The following is a 20,426-nucleotide window of genomic DNA, read 5'->3' as shown; positions in this document are numbered from 1 at the left end:
ACGATATGTAATAGTTAATGATGTTTAATCTAGCATCATGCTCGAGTTTATGTTTAATAGTTTAACATTGATTTATCATAAAACGGACCAAACTGTGTAAGACGGTTCAATAATGGTTTGTATTCATAGCATATTATATTAAATATAGATAATTGTAAATTGCAATGCAACAAACAGTCTACATTCTACTTAGGTTTATCTTATGGAAGAGTGCGACAATTCCTGCCTCGATTATCGATTAGTATTGTTTTCGTTTTACTTATTCCGTTCTGCAAGTTGTGGTGAAACGTGAATTCGTGAAATGTATCTGTCCTATCAAAAATATCCAATCCAACGTTCGTTTCCCGCCCTGTGTGCCTGTGTCGGAAGGATCAAAAACTTTCTGAGTACAAAAATCAACATTCAGTGTTTTACAAAATTAAAGCTTGTTCCTTTGCTTTCGACTACAATTATTTGCCTCCCAAGGGTAAGTGGGAGGTTATTCGCTCGTTTAGGCGATTGTTGTAACTGTTCTAAAAAATGCTACGTCTCTAACGGTATTATTTGGGGAAACCTTTCGTGTTCAAAGGGGTTTTAGGTATTTTTATGATAGGAGTGAAGGAAGCTAACTGGACCTGTTGACAGAGAAACTGATTGTCTCCAATGAGTTGATTTTTGAGTATAGTTTCTAGGTGAGGATTTAAAACTTTGAAAGAGTTAAGTGTATCAAACTAGCTAGGATTCAAAATTAAAGCGTAGATAGTCTATGATGTCTTGGGAAACAGTTTCCAACGAGGCAGTTTAAATAGGATTGGTTTGCCTTTGTTTCGTGTATTATTTTGTCGCTTCACAACCACCGTTCGTAGTGTGTTTGTTCTTCGTTCTATCAAAGTGTTGAAATCTTACTTATTTGTATTATCAAGCTCCTATTTTCATTGTGCTTTAAAGCTGTAGTTGATTATTGGTCTTCTGTAGTCGCTTCGTACAATCTTGTTCTAGGGTTCAGTTGATCAGAATCAGAATTCCAATCTGCTAGTTGAGGGTGTACTTGAGGACCTGTCCAAGGTACTCGATCGTTATGAACAGGGATCGTGCATCCTTCGGGTCGCGTCTGCAAACAAACTTACCTTCAATCACTTGACCTTCCTGCACCGGAATCGGTTCCTCGACGTAGAAGATGGTTTGCTTCCAGTGCGTAGGTCTCGTGTAGGGCGAAGTTGAAAACTCCACGTGTTGCGGTAGTTCAAAAAACGTATCGAAATAGCCAACCAAGGCCGTCAGCTTACAGGTCTTTTTAACCGTAAGCTCGAAACTATAACTGAAATTGGGACAGTCTACGTCTACTTCCATCAGATCGAAATTTGCTATGATGTTAGCATTGGTAATAACGTGCTCGGGTTTGCAAACTTCAACCGTGGCTTCCCTCAATACTTCCTTCTTCATACAGGACATGTCGAACCCATACACATTCTTCCAGAACCCGATAAACTCATCGTGTCGTTCAATATCTCCATACCCCGCTAAGCTTATATTACACCTATTGGGCAGAATAAAGCCACCCTCCTTTAGATACCGCTTCCTAGCGTAAATCACACTATCCATCATCCCCTCGAACAGCAGGAAGTAACCCATCCATTCGGACACGATAATATCCACCTTCTCCACCGGCAGCTCACAATCCTCCAGGCGTCCCTTAACAAACTTAATGTTCTCGATGTTGTTCCTCCTAACGATATCCATCGCCTGGTAGATGATATCCGACTGGTCAACCGAAATCACCTCCTTCGCTCCGGCTTTCGCTGCAAACATGGACAAAATTGCCGTTCCACAACCCAAGTCCAGGACAACCTTGTCCTTGAAAATCTCCCCGTTATCGAGGATAGCATCACGATAGCTCGCCGTCCGCACGTAATCCTGTAACGAAAAAAAGTCGAGAGTTATTCCGATGAGCTGGCTTTCCCAATCGTAGGGCTGGTAGTAAAAATTGATGGCCAAAATAATTGTTTTAATGACCAGATTGAAAAAAAAAACCTGTAATAGTTAGCACCGAAAAGTCAAAAGCATTTTAGTAAAGTTCTAAGTGTCATATCTAAGTAAAAATACGTTTATCGCTAACGAATTAGAACTTTTGATCGCAATCGCAATTTTAAGACCAGTTCAGGAATTCCCTCGAATATTCCTCCAGGAATTTTACCACAAATTCCTCCAAGAAACATGAGAGAAATATCAGGAATAATCTTGAAAGAGATGTAACCCCTGGAGGAGTTCCTGGAGAGATCTTTGGAGATTTTTCTGCAATAATCCCAGTAGAGATTTTCATGGAGATATCCTTGAATGGGTTTCTGGAAAAGTTTTTGGAGGAATCTCTCAAGGTATATCAGAAGAAATTGCTTGAAGAATAATTGGAAAAGTTTTTGGAGGGATCCTCGGAGAAATTCCAGTAAAGATTTAACAGGAGGAATCCTAGTAAAGGTGTTACTGTAAAGAATTTTTTTTTTGTCTTTATTAGAGTGTTTTTTAACTGACGCTAGTTCAACACTTTGTCGGATTAGAGAACACCAGAACGGTGCCTCGAAAAGGGGTGTGCCAGAGGGGCAACACTAAAAAGGTAGAAGTGACCCAGAAGGGATCACTACTCGAGCCCAACCAAAGGGGTCTCGCCGAAACCACAGCTTCCAAGGTTTGCCAGTATGTCAAGTCCTACGTCAAAACATTTTGTAATTTGTTATTCTAAGAATGCTACCAGTATAAATACTGTACACTGTTAATTTGTTATTCTAAAAAAGTTTCCTTAAACCAAGGGCGGTTTGTGTAGCTGGTGGACTAATAGGACGGACACGAAAAAGTGATACTTGTAGCAATTTGTTATCGTGGGCGTCAGATCATGTTGTATAGGCCAGAATCTTTCAAAAAACGCAATAGGGCTTCCAGGGCTGCTACGTCATCTCCCAGGGCTTCACGAATGCTTCTTGAGATCCCATGAATATTCCTGGAAAACTCGTATAATGGGCAGACGCAGATTTTGTGTTCTACGGTATTCCTTATGTGACAATAGGAACACATCCGGCGGAAAGATCCATTGCCACTCATGTTGTGTGAAAAACGCGTGTGCCCCGTCCTCAGCCGAGATACCAACTGTTGTTCCTTCAAAAGTGGAAGGTCTTTCCACCGTTCGGTGGACGATTTCACTTTTCGTAGGTACGGTGAATTTTGCTGATTCCATTCCATACTCCATATACTCCTGAATTGCTTTGTTAGCCACCTTTTAACATCATCGAAGGGTACATTATCTTCGTAGCGGGGGCAGGAAAAACCAGCACCAGCTAGACGATCGGCAGCTGTGTTGCCGGTCCTATAACACTTCCCCGAATACCATTACCCCGAAAGCCATCTCCCCGAAAGCCATCTTCCCGAAAACCAGTACCCCGAAAACCATTACCCCGAATGCAACGTTACCCCGAATGACACATTACTCCGAAAACCATTACCCCGAATGGTAAATTACCCCGAAAACCAGTTTCCCTAATACGACACTTCCCCGAAAATCAGTGATGCACTTCCAGAAATTCTCCAAGGAAGCTCGCGAATTTGAGCCTGAAAGTTTTCGGCTTAGTAACTACTACTATTCCTATTAGTGATTTTTTATTCTTTCAATCATCGGCTGTTCTTTCGAGGTTGTATAATGGCAGTGTAAAAATTTTAATCAATGATTTTCTCTTCATTGAGTTATAGGCTGTTCTTTCGAGTTGTACCGTTTGAGTTGAAGTTTGAGCGATAGCGGTAAAAAAAAACGACTGACAAAATTGTCTTGAGCGAAAGTTGGCAGTGACTTCAAAAAATAAATGAAAATAAGCCCCTGCATTACTTGTCTGTATTACATCTTGTCAGTATTACAATTTCCAACAAGAGATTTTTCTTCTTTTAGTTATCGGCTATTCTTTCGGAAGTTGCCCTAGCAAAGTGATTGTTGGCATCATAATTATTGACGTTTTCAACAGTGATTTTTTCTTCTTTTATCATAGGCTGTTCTTTAGCGATGTACTTTTGAAATAGTGGTCAGTTTAATATCAGTTAACATTTTCATCTGACATTTTTCAAACCATAGTCTAATGACATTTTAAAATATGTTGAACTCGCATTGCCTCCAGCAGTATAAAAATATAATTATGCATTACCAAATAATATATCGCTTTTGAAAGAGGACGGGAAAGGTCTCTAATGTTAACATGTCAGCATTATCATCAGTTCGAAAAATGATTTATTGCTGTGAACACAATCATTCTCACAAAATCAAGTATACGCCTGTGAGTAAAATTTGGGTTCTCACTTGGCTCATGAAGAATAGCTGTTGATTAAAAGAATAATAAATCTTTGATAACATGAAGAACATGAATTCAAATGAAAATCAAAATTCTATGAAATAGGTATATGGGATTCATCTGTCGTATCTTCAATTTTTCGTGCCAAGAAAATTCGGGGTTATGGTCCATTCGGGGAAATGGTATTCGGGGTAACGGACTATTCGGGGTAATGGTTTTCGGGGTATTGGTTTTCGGGGTACTTGACCATTCGGGGTATTGACTTTCGGGGTGATGGTTTTCGGGGTAATGGTATTCGGGGAAATGTTATAGGATCGTGTTGCCGGCTATACCACAATGCCCGGGGATCCATGCAAAGGTGGTGTTGGGTTGAGCATCGGTGATCGTGCGCTGAATCCAAGGGTGTGAAGGCCTGTTTGACTGCAATGCGGATACTACGCTAGCTGAATCCGTAAGAACAATTATTGGTCGGTCGGATGGTGTAGTGGCTGCTAAATACACGGCTGCGGCTTCCGCTGAGAATATCGAGCAAAGTGGTGGCAGACTAAGGCTAACTGAAATATTAGGGCCGAAGACGCCAAGGCCGACGCCTCTCATGGAAAGAGAACCGTCGGTGTATCTGTGATCATGATTTGGATATTTTGTGCGTAGCCAGTCCAGAACGGTTGTCCGAAGAGCTATTGAGTTGTCCCCAGCACGAAACTGGTTTCCAATCGTGCTATCTACGTTAGGTTTAGGTGAAAGCCAACAAATGTCTCCATTCCAGTGGATCCTGGCCACTGGGGGGAAATCTACATTGGCAGCAGTGCGGAGGATACTGTTCCCCTCAGTGAGGAGGCAGATCCTGTCGTCCCCGATTGTTTTTTCGATAATGGCAGCGGTTTTGTTGCAAATCACTGCGGATATAAAGAAGCGGGAAGGAAGGAGGCCAGCTTCAGTGCAAGCAGAGTCAGCAGGCGTGGATGGAAGAAGTCCGGATATGATGCGAATGTATCCATGGTACAGTGGTGCGAGTGTTGTTATTAATCGTTCCCTTGCAATGCACGTTAGCTCAAGGCCATATGTTAATCGGCTGTCAACAATGGCATGCGCAACGCGGAAACGGATATTACGGTTGTTCGAGCGGTGAGGGCGAGAGATTGTTCGAATCAAGTTGAGGCGCGTGCGGCAGTTTTGCTTGACCAAATCAAAGTGATGCTGGAAAGTGAGCGCTCGGTCAATAGTGACGCCGAGCACTTTCACCGTTTTCTTCGTGGGGATGCGTTGACCGTTGATACTTATGGGTACGGATATGCGGTGGTTAGTGGGACAGACGTGGCATCTTACACTTTTAGGGGCGGACAGCTCGAAACCAGTTGCAGTGGTCCATTTGAAGATCGCGTTAACTGCCGCCTGTGCCTTGATCCTGACGCGAACTGGGGTTTTGCTGGAGACGACAATGAGTATGTCGTCAGCGTATACGAATACATAGATGCCTTTCGGTAAGGTAAGAAAAACGCTGTTCATTGCTATCAAGAATAGTGTGACAGCTATAACGGACCCCTGTGGCACGCCGGTCTCTTCGGGAAAGGAGTCGGATAGGTAGTCTCCAACAATGACTCGGAAAGATCGCTCAGACAAGAAGTTTTGGACAAATCGCAGAATGTGACCCGATAGTTTCCACACTGACTAAACTGACGTGACTCTCGATTGCAGACGGTAACCGAAAATATGCAACGGTCAATTCAAATGATGAGTGGTCGCAAATGTCAAACTGATGCAACGTCAAAATTACGAAGGTGACATTTATACAACGAGCATCTTCATCAGTCAACATATAAACACAAACATTGCACAACCAAATACTTTTCCGTTGTCTCTAAATTTGTAATATCGCGAAAAAGTTGAATATGGGTCGATTTTGTGAGGTAATTAGTTGCTACAGCAATACTGTGCGGAATTCCAACAAATCCTTTTTCAAGTTCCCAACCAACAACATTGAAACGTAAGTACAATCGTGCAGTTTCCTGAATTGATTTGCTTATTTGTTGTTTTATTTTAAAGATGCTGGTCATGGATAAGATTCTGTCGCTCACTGGAACTTGAAAAGATGTTTACAGAACACGGCAGCGCGGCTCTTCGCAGAAAAGTATTATGCTCGGATCATTTCTCCATCCAATCCTTACGTGATCCAGTGAGACGCGATAGAGGGTAAGATACTCAGGGCATTAGTTTGAGTTTTTCTTTTACCAAAACAATCCTTTGCAGCCTGAAAATCGGTGCGATTCCATCCTTGATCGTGGATGCCACTTTGGGATTCAAATGCCAGTGCATTTATCCTACAGATCAACAGTTGGATCGGGAAGGATTCGAACATTATTGTAACGTCGAGTACCTAGACCCCGATCACAATGATGAGGAAGAACAACCACCGCCTATGGAACCACCAGATAGCCTAAGAGTTGTCGAACCAACTGAGGAGTTGATATGTTCTGTAAGTTCTTGGAATCCAGAACATATTGACCTTGGCGTTTTACTGGCACAAGTTTTCGAAATGGACAACCAAATTCTAATAACCGAAAACAACAGCACTCCTCAAGCCGACGAATCATCAACCATCCTTTCTCTACGAGCACTGTTGAAAACCGAAAGAGAGAAAAACTTGAGGTACAAAGAGGAAGTGAAGCAGTTGAAAGAAAAACTTCGTGCAAGCGAGAGAAAGTGTCACAGGAGGCACTTCATAATAAAATCTCAGCGAAGGAAAATTAGAAACCTAAGCGATTCGATCAAACAAATCCGAAACAAATCGCGCCTTGATAAAAATGTATTGGACAAGCTGAAGCAAAACCCGGCCATTTTCAACAGCCTTAAAAATTGCACGAAGAAGCCTAAAGCAAGACGCTACAACGCAGAGCTAAGGAAGTTCGCCTTATCTTCGTATCTATGTGGGCCTCGTGTTTACCGCATGATGCAAAGATCGGATGTTATATGCTTGCCTGTTAAAAGAACAATTAAGCGGTGGACAAAAGACGTGCGTATCGGCCCGGGCTTAAATAACGGGATCCTGGAACAAGTCAAGGTGAAAGTGAGGGGATTTTCTGAACAAGATCGTATGGTAATTTTAGCCATAGATGGGATGAAATTGAAACCGACACTGAACTACATGGCGAAAAGTGACGAATTCTATGGCTTTCCGGACGATGGATCTGATAAAAAAATCGAACGGAATAATCCTCGACATTTGGCAACCGAAGCGGTCACCGTGATGGTGAAGGGAATTTTCAATAACTTCAAGCAGGTAACTTTAAGGTGATTATAAAACGAAGCCAAACTTTGAATTTTCAAGTGCACAAGACGAGAGAATCTGACAACAGTTCGCGATAAAAACTAATCTACTTGCTTGCTTGCTGGTGGTGACCAACGGGATAGATTTTCAACGCGGAGCGCTATTTGGTTCTCAAGTCTTGTGCTCTTGAAAATTTGATGTGTGGCTTCGTTCTATAATCACCTTAAACGGCAGTCAGGAGCGGTCCATTAATTAAGTTGACTTTTAGGGGGTTTATCTGGCCAAAGTCCACGCTCCATACAAAATTTAGAAATTTAACTGGGACAAATTAATTGAAGCATATCCGATTTGAAGAATTTCCTGACCATGTGTAAGGCATACATTCAGCTAAATTACACTAGTCGACACTGTTTTACGCCCTTCGACAATTTAAGATGTACAGACTAGATTTTTCCACGCTGATTCAGAATCTGACCTCAGAAATGTTGTGACACGTACAGATTTTAAGAAAAATGGATTTCAATTCAAAGAAATTCGTATTTTCATAGACATCCAAGGTATCCGCTCTTCCGATTTAAATTCCAGCTCCGCTCTTCAATAATATGGTTTGAGAATTTTTGAAAAAAACTTTGGTGACTCCATTTGCGTTGAAATATGTTGTGTAATACCCATTTTTTTTTTTTTTTTGAGAAACTGGATTTAAATTCACAATAAATACGTATTATAGAAATCAAAGGTATACTATCTTTCAATATACAATTTGAAACCGCCTTTCATAAATAAGGTTGGAGATTATATGAGTAAATTTGAGTGAGTCCACTTAAGTTGAAATATGTTTTTTCCGTACGCATATTTTTTTGAGAAACTGGATTTAAACTCACAATAATACGTTAATTTATAAAAATTCAAGGTATACGATCTTCCAATTTAAATGTAGGCTCGGCCCTTCGTAAATAAGGTTTGAGATTTTATGAATAAATTTCTGACCATAAAAGTGAAAAGATTTTTTGCAGTACGCACATTTGTTTATAAACTGTATTAAAATTCACAAAAATGCGTATTTTCATAGAAATAAAAAATATACCATCTTTTAATTTAAATTTCGGTTTCGCCCTTCATCAATAAGGTTTGAGATTTTATGAATAAATTTTGTTGAATTAAACTTTGAGTTGAAATATGTTTTGAAGTACGCATATTTTTTGGGAAGCTGGAATTAAATTCACAAAAATACGTATTTTCATAGAAATCAAAGGTATTCGATCTTCTAATTTGAATTTCGGTTACGCCCTTTTGTGAACAATATTTCTAGATCACAAATATGATATTTTAGATTTGTGAGATAACTTCCTTGTGTTTTCACTTTAAAACTTTATTTCGATAATGTTTCGTATTTGTGTAAAACAAATTTCAAAAATTGTTGTGGAAAATTCTACGCTTTTCACATTGTTTCCGATATCTCAAAACCAAGGCAGAGTACATCCTACAAATTTGACAACTTTAACCAAAATATTTTCCAAAGTAATTGACGTCCCATAGTAAAAAATAAAACAAAAAAAATCTGTTCATTAAACCACAATTCTTGGCTGTGGAAAAAAATCAACAAAATTGTACCCCTTCGGCTAATTTTGTAGCATATTAAAAAATATTCCCATAAGAGACAATAATAATAATTTTAGATGAATTTCTTTGGCTTTTTTTGTTACGTTAAACTCTTAGCCCGTTCCCGTTCCCGTTCCCGAACCAAATATGTGGTGCTGTCTGATATTTGCTTCCTTAGTCGTATTTGCTAAGACTGAGTAATAAAATTATTTAAGGGACCTTGATTCTCGCCCCTTTGCCCAAGTTACAATTTTTGCATGAGTATACATCGCGGGACAAATACGATGATACATTATGCCCAGGGAAGTGAAGAAACTTTCCAACCTGAAAAGTTTTTGCACCGACCGGGAATTGAACCCAGACACCTTCAGCATGATCTTACTTTGTAACCCAGCGTTTAACCATCTGAGCAAAGGAAGGACCCACTTGGAAGATCGTATACTTTGAAATTCTATGAAAATACATATTTTTGAATTTAAATCCATTTTCTCAAAAAAAAAAAAAAAAAAAAAAAGAGAACTGTAAAACAGTCTTTATCCTCTAATGATCTCACCAGTTTATTTAAAAAAAATCTCAGACCTTATTTACGAAGGGCGGAGCCGAAATTTTAATTGGAAGTTTTTACACCTTGGAATGTTCTAAAAAACCTATCTTTGTGAATTTAAATCCAGCTTCTCAAAAAATGTGCGTACTACAAAAAATAATCTAACTCAAATGCACTCACCAAAGTTTATTTGTAAAATCTCAATTCTTATTCACGAAGGGCCGAGCCCAGATTTAAATTGGAAGATCGTATACCTTGGATTTCTATGTAAATACATTTTTTTGTTTAAATTCAGTTTCTCAAAAAAAAAAAAAAAATGCGTACTGCATAAAATATTGTGACTCAAATGGTCTTACAAAAATTTATTAAAAAATCTCAAATTTTATTCACGAAGGGTCGAGCCTAAATATAATGGACAAATCATATACCTTGTACCATATACGCTATGAAAATGGAATACCTGCAGTGCCTCATTTCCCACTTGCCGCATTGGCCAAAGTATGATTTGATACTATGCACGAAAACGATCTAACAGTATTTTAATTTTAATTTGTATGGAAAAAAGGCCTTTTGAATTTTGTACCGGTTGTGCACAATGATAACAGCTACAACACCTACCAAATATATTTTCGAATAAATTTTCATTTTTTTTTTTTGAATTTACCGAAAAAATAAATTCAATGCAGGTAATCCATTCGTATTACTGTTAATTCCAAATCAATTTCTCAAAAATTTGCGTACTACAAAAAATATTTCAACTCAAATGGTCTCAAAAAACTATTATAAATATCTAAAACCTTATTTGGAATTTTTTAATATATTTTTATTAAAGTGTATTTTAACTTAAGCTAATTCTACACCAATTTAGGATGGGCCGAGCCGAAATTTAAATTGGAAGATCATATACCTTGTATTTCAATGAAAAAACGTAGTTTTGTGAATTTAAATCCAGTTTCTCAAAAAATGTACGCTCTGCAAATTTTTCTACTCTAATGGTCTCACCAAAGTTTATTCAAAAATTCTCAAACCTAATTTACGAAGCGTGGAGCCGAAGTTTAAATAGGAAGATCCTGTGTCTTGAAATTCTATGAAAATACGTATTTTGTGAACTTAAATCCAGTTTCTCAAAAAATGTGCGTACTACAAAAATATTTCAACTCGAATGGACTCACCAAAATTTATTTGGAAAATCTCAAACCTTATTTATTGGTGGTGAGCCGAAATTTAAATTGGAAGATTGTATATCTTGAATTTCTATAAATGTACGCATTTTTGTGAATTTTAATCAAGTTTGTCAAAAAAATGCGTCCTGCATAAAATATTTTACTTTAAATGATCTCACAAAAATGTATTCAAAAATTCTCAAACCTAATTTACGAAGGGTGGAGCCGAAGTTTAAATAGGATAATCATGTGTCTTGAAATTCTATGAAAATGCCTATTTTGTGAACTTAAATCCAGTTGTACTACAAAAAATATTTCAACTCAAATGGACTCACCAAAATTTATTTGGAAATTCTCAAACCTTATTTATCAAGGGCGGAGCCGAAATTTGAATTGGACGATCGTATACCTTGGATTTCTGTGAAAATACGTATTTTTATTCATGAATTAAATGCAATGCCTGGTTTCCCACTCGCCGCATCGACAAATATGGCGCTAGCTTCAATGCACGAAAGTCATCTAATAGTAAACTGGTTTGAAAAATGTATGGGAAAAAAGGCCTTTTTTTTCTCCCGTTTGAAAGTGAAAGTGAAAAAAATGTTTGGTACCGGTTGTACACAATGATAACAGCTACAACGCCTACCAAATATATTTTCGAATAAAGTCTCCATTCCAGAGAAAATTCACATTAGGTTATTTTCGCCATACATTTTTTTTGAATTTACCAAAAATATAAATTCACTGCAGGTAATCCATTGAAATCCTTTTTTAAAAATCTGTACGTGTTACAGCAATTCTGAGCACAGATTCAGAATCAGCAAGGCAAAATGCTTCAGGTACACTATTTTTTATCGAAGAGCGTGAGGAAAACGTGTTTTTGTCGGCTAGAGATTATCTACTTCTTTGCATGCTTTAAAAATTCTGATCAAAAAAAAAAAACGTCAGTCTTGTATAAATTATTATTTAAAATTACCACTTGTTAAATAAATGTTGGATGTTACAGTAATTCATTATCACAATTTTGAACATTCAGGCAATCGGATATTTCTTGGCACACAACTCCCTGGGCAGCGAACAGCAAATGAAAATCATTGAGAACACGATTCGCGCTGTGAGAGAGGTCGGGCTAGAGCCAATTGTACTGGTGATGGATCAATTTGCAACGAATCAGAAAATGATCAGAGAAGCAGGAGTTACAAAGAAAAAACCATACTTTACCGTAGATAGTCGCAAAGTGTACGTAATGTGGGACTCGCCGCATCTCATCAAGAGCGCACGAAATATGCTTAAAAAGCACAATGCCGTTTTTGAAGACGAAATCGCCAGCTTTGAGGACATTGTTAATTTGTACACAATTGATTCAGCAGCCAACCCGCGATTGGCTCCCAGGTTAACTGAAAAGCACATTAAGCTTCCTCCTTTTTCTCCGATGAACGTCTCATTGGCCACTAGAACACTAAGTCAATCGGTTGCCAGTGCTTTGAATTATTATTCAAATTCCGGTGAGCTGGAAGAGCGCGCTCGAGAAACAGTGAACTTCATCGTCACACATGATCACCTGTTTGACACCTTCAACAGTCGCCAGGAAAATTGCTCTGAAAAGGTAAATGTAACCCATGCACTCTGATCTTCATATATATTTTATAGATTGTATTAATTTTATTTCACAACAGTCATTCAAAAGTGCACTTAAAGAACGCTCATGCCATTGGGAGTTTCTAGAAAATACCAAGGCTTCATTGGAAAAATTGTACTTTACAACCAAAACGTGTTTCAACATATGTAAGGTATTTAAATACGTAGTATATGACGGTTTTCATAGGTTGTGGTACTAAGCATGATTTTCATTTCAGGCATCAGAAGAGTCCCGAAGTCTAACAGCAAGGCAGCGAGTTCCAAACTATGTAAGAGGATTTATTCATAACATAAATACGTTGAAAATGTTGTGGAACGAGCTGGTGCAACGGTTTGACTGCAAGTTCCTTTGTACAAACAACATATGCCAGGACTGCTTGGAGAATTTATTTTCGGAAATTCGGCGGCGCTGCGGAAGCAACGATACCCCAGACTGTTTGCAGTTTGGGGCAGCATTTAAATATGCTTGTATTGAAACTGCCGGCTACCCTCAAGAAGGATCGAATTGCGAAAAGGACGATTCAGTGCCACTATTGTCAACAACCGACCCGCCAACGGATGAAGAATCGAGGAAATCTGGCGAAGAGAAGTTGTGTCGCAGAGTTTGTCATAGCTACAAATATACCCCTTTGGATGTATCGACTCCTTTGGAAATTCCGGTTAAGGAATTAAATGCGCTTATGTATGTTGCAGGTGCAGCGACCCGGAAGCTTTATCATAAAAAGTGTATAAAAAATCTGAAGACTGAGCACAATGTAAAACTTCCAGATGATGATGCTTACAATTTTTGCAAAATTAAGCAGGCAGTGCATGCGAGATCATTTGTCTTACCAAGCTCTCAATTGTATCGTATTGCCATTTTATGCCATGCTGCTTTTAAGCAAAAGTTCACCACATATTTGTACCAAAATCATCGTAATGTTAAAACTCGCCTAAAGAAACATATCAGTTACCGTTTGTTCGAAACAACTGTTTGTCAAAGATGTTTCGATTTGTTGGTCGACAAGATTTTCAATACTCTTATTCAAGGCTTCTTGAAGCAATTGAAATCAATACCTACCAAAGGTAGAAATAGAGCTAATAAGCGAAAAGGAAAAGCACGCCGTATGTGCTTACCTTTGAAAACTGTCTCGGAATAAGAACATCAGTAATCAGTAACATCCATCGCATAATCATGAACCATAATATCACTATATCCCGCAAAGTTTACCACCATTTCCAACAATATCTAAACTATTTTGTTTGAAACACAGTTAAACAGAAAACAAAAAAAAATCGGCCGGTTTTTTTTTCCTTTTTTTTTAATTTTATTGATCACAAAAATAAGAATCGTATCACGCTATTTTCCAAAAAATCAATAATTTTTATTGATTTTTTTCCGCTGTACAAATATTATGTAATGAATAGGTGAAATGTGGAATAGACCGAGGAATACACATAGAATTATTAAATTATTATTAATAGAACATGCAAAACACATTCAACTTTCTTCTACAAAACTGTTGAGATAGAATTTTTGAACTACCGTTCCTTTATTTTCATCTCTTCTTCCTGAATCGGGTACCCTGTGGCTGAGTTTGAAATTATTGAACCATTATTCGCCTTAGTGGTGGTCTTCTTCTTATTGGCGTAACGTCCCAACTGGGACAGAACAGAGCCAGCTTTCAGCTTAGGGAGCAACCATAAAGTACGTCACGCAAAAAATGATCATTTTCGACACCCCCTCCCCCTATGTCACACTTTTTATATGGAAGCTCAAAAAAATTTGTATGGATCGTCACACTTTCCTGAACCCCTCCACTCCCCCCTAATAGCGTGACGTACTTTATGGATGACCCCTTAGTGTTCTTATGAGCACTTCCACAGAGCACTGATTCTATGAATTTGTATCTTATAGGGCAAGTACAGACCTCGTCTCAAACAGCTGCGAAAAGCTTTTTCTCCACCAACGGGCATCAAATCCGCACCTCCGGATTAACAGTCCGACGACTTACCACTAGGCTAAATTGGTGGTGATTAGGCCTGGAATTATCGGCAGTTGCAGTGGGATGAGAAGACTGATGAAGGAAGGAATCCCTTCAGGTTTCTTCCGTAAATTGTGTTTTGCCACTGAAAGTATAGTGAAATATATATGAAAAAAAAAATCATTTGATGAAAGTATAAATCACGAGGCCTAATTTAAACTCTTTGCTCTGTTGTATTAAAAATCACGTGGATTATTTACGGCCTTACTACTTCTCCCCCATTCCCCAAAATACTTACTTCCCAAATCATCATCTGAGATTTCTCCCAAACACTTGGTAACTTCACTCGGGAGCTCTGGGAACGACTTCACTGAAATTCGCTGCCCGAATCACCACCACAACCTGCTTCCACGGCGGAAGTTTGGATAACGACGGGGTAACCATCCTGAAGGTGGACAGCTTTTATCACCACTACAGGAACGATGTTTGAATTTCGCTTGCGCCTTAGTTGATGATCCACGGAGGTAGTTTCACCCAAAACGGTTCCCTCTCTGCTCTTCTGGAAGTGGTTGAGAATCGTTCCAGAATGCTATCCGGAAACTTAGCAGCTTTGTCAGCAAAGTGAACCTTTTGTTGAATTCGACTTGCCACAGAAGCTCTATCTTCGTTTTTTGTTTACAGCTAGATGCTCTTGTTGATTGCGCTGCTGCGGGTTTTTCTCGTTTCTGAAAAGGCAATTACTGATTTATTATTTTTCACCTGCAGATCTACAAAAAATACTTACTTTAACAACTTTTGGGGTTCATTTCAGGCTTATTTCATTTTCACTCAGGTAACAGGTAATAATCACGTAATATTCAACTTTGATCTTCCTAGTTTGTGTATTTTTATATACAGTAAACAAATCTAAGCAGATGGAACTGCCAAACTGCTCAAACCAAACAATACACACTGGTTTCAAACTAGTAAGGTATGAGTAAAATACTAAATCTAAAATAAACTAAATCAATTTCGTATGATGCATTTTAGTTTTGTCAAAACTATCGACAATCATGTAAGTCTGATTCTAAAGCAATATATTTGAGTCAAGACAATTTTATTTCGTGAAGGAAAGCTTAGATTTTTGTATTCTCTATATCCCAAATATGATTAAATATATTCCTCGTATTTTTACCCGAACATGTGTAGTTTTTCCTCGGAGTGCTAAAGATTTGTCCGTCAAAGTGTTTCTTTACAAAAACCACCAGGTGGAGTTAGTGTTCCAACGTATTTTCATTCAAATATTTGGTCATTATTCATGAAGCAAAATGCTCTAGCCACCACGTCAGTTTAGTCAGTGGTGTAGCCTTTCAGTAGTAAATACGTGTTTCATTTTCGCTCCCGAACCTGGATCTGACTCTGCTAGTTCTCGAACAGAAACTACATAGTGACTGCATGGCTAGTAGCAATTGAATGTCTCAAAAATAGGAAATTTAGAAACCTATGACCTGAAAAAAGATACCAAACAGGAATAAGACGATAAGAGTTTGATGCCTAATATAATCTGAGCAGACATTTATCTAAGAATTTTTCGGATTTTTGGAATGCCTCGAGACATTACGACAAGTAGGTATTACTTGATGTATTTTTTTATGATTTTCGCCAGGAATATGACCAGAAATTACTCAAAAGATTTCTTCAGAAGTTTATTTAGTGATTTTACGGACGTTTTAAGAAATTCGTCCAAGAATTCTAAGAAACCTTCAAGAGTTCAACCTTGAAATTTCTACCGCCCGAAATATCAAGTACATTGCTCCAAAGACCCTTCCAGTAATTTTCAAAAATATACGAAATCCTTCAGAAATTTATCCAGTGATTCTTTCATCGATTTTCCTAGATATTTCTCCCGTATAGGACATTTTCCAAAAGTCAGCCAGTAATTTCTCCAGAGAAGTATCCAGGGATTTTGTACAACATTTTTGTACTGGATTTCTTTGAGATTTCTATCAGGATTATTACTAAAAACAACTTAAACAATCAAGCATCCTTTGAGAAATTTTCCATGGAAGTGTTCACATAATTTTCCAGGGATGCTTCAAGGGAAATTTCAATGATATTTACCAGAATTGGGGCCTCCTTAGCCAAATGGTTGAAGTCCGCGGCTACAAAGCAAAGCCATGGTGAAGGTGTCTGATTCGATTCCCGGTCGCTCCAGGATCTTTTCGTAATGGAAATTTCCATGACTTCCCTGGGCATAGAGTATCATCGTGCCTGCCACACGATATACGAATGCAAAAATGGCAGCTTTGGCGAAGAAAGCTCTCAGTTAAATAACTGTGGAAGTGCTCATAAGAACACTAAGCTGGGAAGCCAGTTCTGTCCCAGTGGGGACGTTCACGACAATAAGAACAATAAATTTACCAGAAATTTATTGTAAGCTTTCAAAAATTTCATGGATGTTTGGAAGAATTGCGATACTGCAGAAGAAAATGTTTAGAGAAATTTTCGGAAAATTTTTTTAAGTTGGATTCCATCGAATATTTTGTCTATGACGCAAATTCAGAAGTAACCGTGAATGAATTCTGGAAGGAAAACAAATGCCAGGAACAATTGCTGAACGAATCGGCATAGGAATTATTGCAGGGATTCTTGGAAAAGTCCAGGAAAATGGAAACGATTTTTTTTAACTCTGGAATGAACCTTTGAGGATGTTCATGGAAGAACTTATGCAGGAGTCGTTGAAAAATAATCTAGAGAATCAAAGAAAAATATCTGGAGAAAATTCTGTGATAGTTTGTGGGAAAAAATCAGAACCACTGTGCAAATTGCTGGAGGTAGTCGCGTCGGAATCCTGATAGACTTCTCAATAGATTTCCTGGAATGATCCCTGGAGAAATTTTGGATCAAATCCTGATACAAACCGTGGATGAACTTCTGTAGCAATGTTTGGAAGATGTGTCAGAGTGACTAATGGAAAAATTGTTGGAAAAATCTCTGAAAAAAAGTACTTGAAAAAAAAATAAATAGCCGAATTGGAGCGAGTTGTTCTGAATTTCCTGAGTTAGGGCAAATTCCTTAGTAATGGAAACATCGCTTGAAAAATATCCGAGGGATTTTGTTTGAAGAATTTGTGGGAAACCATAAAGAAATTTCTGGAGGGATGCCTGGAAGTTTCCCTAAAAATATTCCAGAAGACATATCTGGAGAAATCACTAGAAGAATTCCTTAAGCTTATTCTCGAACCTATGTTTACTTCATACACTACTTAAAACGGATTAAGTGAAATAACTATTGGTCCACTTTTTATGAGGGATGGCTGCAGATGGTGTACGTGTCCAATTTTTAGAAATACCTCCGGGATTTTTAAGGACCCTCTACAGTAATTTCTAAAAAAAATATTGGCTTTATCAACAAGTTCGGTTAAATACCCTAAGAGACCTTCCATTGAAAATAAAGATTTTTTGGGGACTAACTATAAAAAGAGACACGCTACCAGCCCTGCAACCCATCACCGATCAACTTACGCTCAACATATCGTGATGGATCCCAAAGTGCGAGTACGTATTGAAGTACCCCTGGTCGTCCTCCACGGCCACCGTGCTTACGCAGTGCCTCAACTCCTCCCGAATCTGTGCTATCTTCTCCTCGGGTGCCGCTTTCTTGCTTCCACCGCCCGCCGTTTTCTGTTCACTCTGCTGCTCCAGCAGATTCCGGAAGCTTTCCCTCATCTTTTCGATATCGCCGGAAGCGTGCTGCAGCAGGTTCTCCTTTTCTCTCAGCTGAGCGGTCAGCTCATTGATGATGCCCTGTAACTTGCGGTACTGATCCGTGGTGAGCGTAATCGTATCCCCGATGTTATTGCCATTTTCCCGCGCTCCTCCACCGGTCCCATTCCCATTCAGCAGAATCTCGTCCAGCTCGTCCAGATCGAACATCAGCCAGGTTTCGTTCTGGACCGGTTTCAGATACTTGTCGTCGGACCAGAACACGCTCGTTCCCGTCTTGAACACCGACGGATCCGGCTTCTCCAGCCGGATGTAGTTGATCATTTTGATGTACCCATACTCATCCAGATGGAATCTACGCCGCACTTCGCCCAGGTCGAAATCGTGCCGTTCCTTGGCATGCCGGATGGCCGTTGTCATAGTTGGGGAGATTTGCTCACAGAACAGACACCGCACCGGGTCGTTCTGCTCCTCGGCTACCTCCCACTCGTCAGCTTCCTCCTCTTCCCCGTTGGAATCGCCTGTTTCCATCTCGCACAGCGGAGGACATTCTGCAACAAAACAAAGAATCAACTTGAACTTATCCCATGATACCCATATTCAGGATCTCGTCTTACCATCATCGGACATCTTGAGGAATGCGGAGTTTCTAGCAAACAGGTCAACTAAACACCACTTACAGGAAGGATAGCCAGGAAAGATGGTTAAATTTCGCAGTAAAATGAGAAGGATATCGAAAATTCTGGCGGATCACGGAACAATCAACACTAGGTATAAACATGCGCCTCACGCACGCACGAAGGGAATAATACAAATTACACGAACGCGCACATGTTTTGCTCTCTCACGGGGCCGCGCGAGTTTTGACAGTTTGTTTTTACCGCTCTCTTACCGACATCCATGCAGGAGGCATGCAGGCGGGATTGATGAGAGGGGTTTGCTTTTTTGCCGAGAATTTGCGCTCAACGAAAAAATATGTACGATGGGTTTATTCATATATTTCATAACGCCAAAAATGCTCATTTTTGATACCCACCCACCCCCTTGTAACGCAATTTATATGGATATTTTTCAAATTCTGTATGAGCTGTAACATCTCATGGACACCCACCCACCCCCTTCAGCGTTATGAAATTTGTGAATGGGCCCCGATATGTTTCTGCAAATTTCGAACTTCATAAATTTTGTTCTCTATTTTTGAACCCCTTATTACACTTTTTAATGAATATTTTTCAAAATTTGTGTAAGCTGTAACATTATGAGGACACCCCACCCTTTCATATTTTGTTTTATGAAATAGGGTTATATATACTCTTTTTCAAATATTTGAAATATGCATCGATTTTTATGTTTAATTTCGAAGAAATATCATCAGTACAAACTTATGACAATAGAAACATTTTATTTAATTATATAATACACATAATAATAAGTTCAATGCGGGTGAATCCAATGTGATGGATTTTACTAAGGTGGCGCTGATCATTGATGCATGCCACTAGTTCTCTCTTTCATTCTCTCGCTGTTCTTAAGCAGCGCAAATAGTGACGTCACTATTTGCGCAGCATAAGAACAGCGGGAGAATGAAAGAGAGAACTAGTGGCACGCATCAATGATCTGCGCCACCTTAGTAAAATCCATCACATTGGGGTGAATCGTAGCAGGACTAGGAGGTTATGTGCAACGGAAAAATCATCCATCGGATTCTTAGCGCCCTGATAAGCACACAAATCTACGATCATTACCCGCTCACTTTCTTTGCCACTGGACTGCAAAATTATATTAATGTATTATTGAAGGCATAATTTTACATAAAACTTACCAGAAATCTAAAAAGCGGCCGATCGTCAATCAAAAACCTTAGATTTTATGCTGTTCAAACGAATTCGATCAATCGATGATTTTGAAAATAACAAAAACAATCTGCCATGGAACGACCAGAGTTGCCAGTTATTGCAGTGCAACCAGACAAATATGACACATCGATACGGTCGCTCACTTCGGCACAGTCGGCACAATTTTAGGTGAGCCGAGTTTCCCACCCCCTGATTAAATATGTAGAATTTAGTCATTCTGAGACTACTCCTGTTTCTGATTCTGATGATTTCGTTCAGGGAATTCGGTGATAATTTTTATTTCTGATTGCATTCCTTCTAGGTTAGAGTCTATTCAAATATTATGTAACGCAAAATTTTAGACCCCCTCCCACCCCCACGTAACAGCTTTTGTATGGAAAATTTTAAATTTTTGTATG

General features: G+C 38.9%; 1 protein-coding gene and 1 long non-coding RNA gene across 2 annotated transcripts; both read right to left on the bottom strand.

Moving 5' to 3' along the window:
• Nucleotides 1-8: 8 nt before the first annotated feature.
• On the bottom strand, nucleotides 9-19,051 carry LOC5573970 (protein arginine N-methyltransferase 1). Its single transcript, XM_021848904.1, has 3 exons — nucleotides 18,790-19,051; nucleotides 17,972-18,723; nucleotides 9-1,893 (listed from the first exon to the last, which is right to left on the bottom strand). Exons 1-3 carry the CDS (start codon nucleotides 18,800-18,802, stop codon nucleotides 1,012-1,014), a joined length of 1,647 nt encoding a protein of 548 aa, XP_021704596.1. The 5' UTR covers nucleotides 18,803-19,051; the 3' UTR covers nucleotides 9-1,011.
• Nucleotides 14,313-16,655, bottom strand: LOC110677719. Its single transcript, XR_002501150.1, has 3 exons — nucleotides 15,253-16,655; nucleotides 14,767-15,193; nucleotides 14,313-14,613 (listed from the first exon to the last, which is right to left on the bottom strand). It is a non-coding gene; the product is annotated as an uncharacterized LOC110677719 (long non-coding RNA).
• Nucleotides 19,052-20,426: the final 1,375 nt, after the last annotated feature.

The sequence above is a fragment of the Aedes aegypti genome, chromosome 3 (assembly GCF_002204515.2).
Source record: "Aedes aegypti strain LVP_AGWG chromosome 3, AaegL5.0 Primary Assembly, whole genome shotgun sequence".
In the NCBI taxonomy this organism is placed as follows: domain Eukaryota; kingdom Metazoa; phylum Arthropoda; class Insecta; order Diptera; family Culicidae; genus Aedes; species Aedes aegypti.
Note: the sequence above shows the minus strand (reverse complement) of the source record. Positions and strands in the feature narration are given on the sequence as shown.

What these genes read in the sequence shown, in the direction of transcription:
- LOC5573970 (XM_021848904.1), bottom strand. An exon ending in TCCATCACGATATGTTGAGC is followed by an intron (nt 1,894 to 17,971) that starts GTAAGTTGATCG and finishes TTTTCGTTACAG; the next exon opens with GATTACGTGCGGACGGCGAG.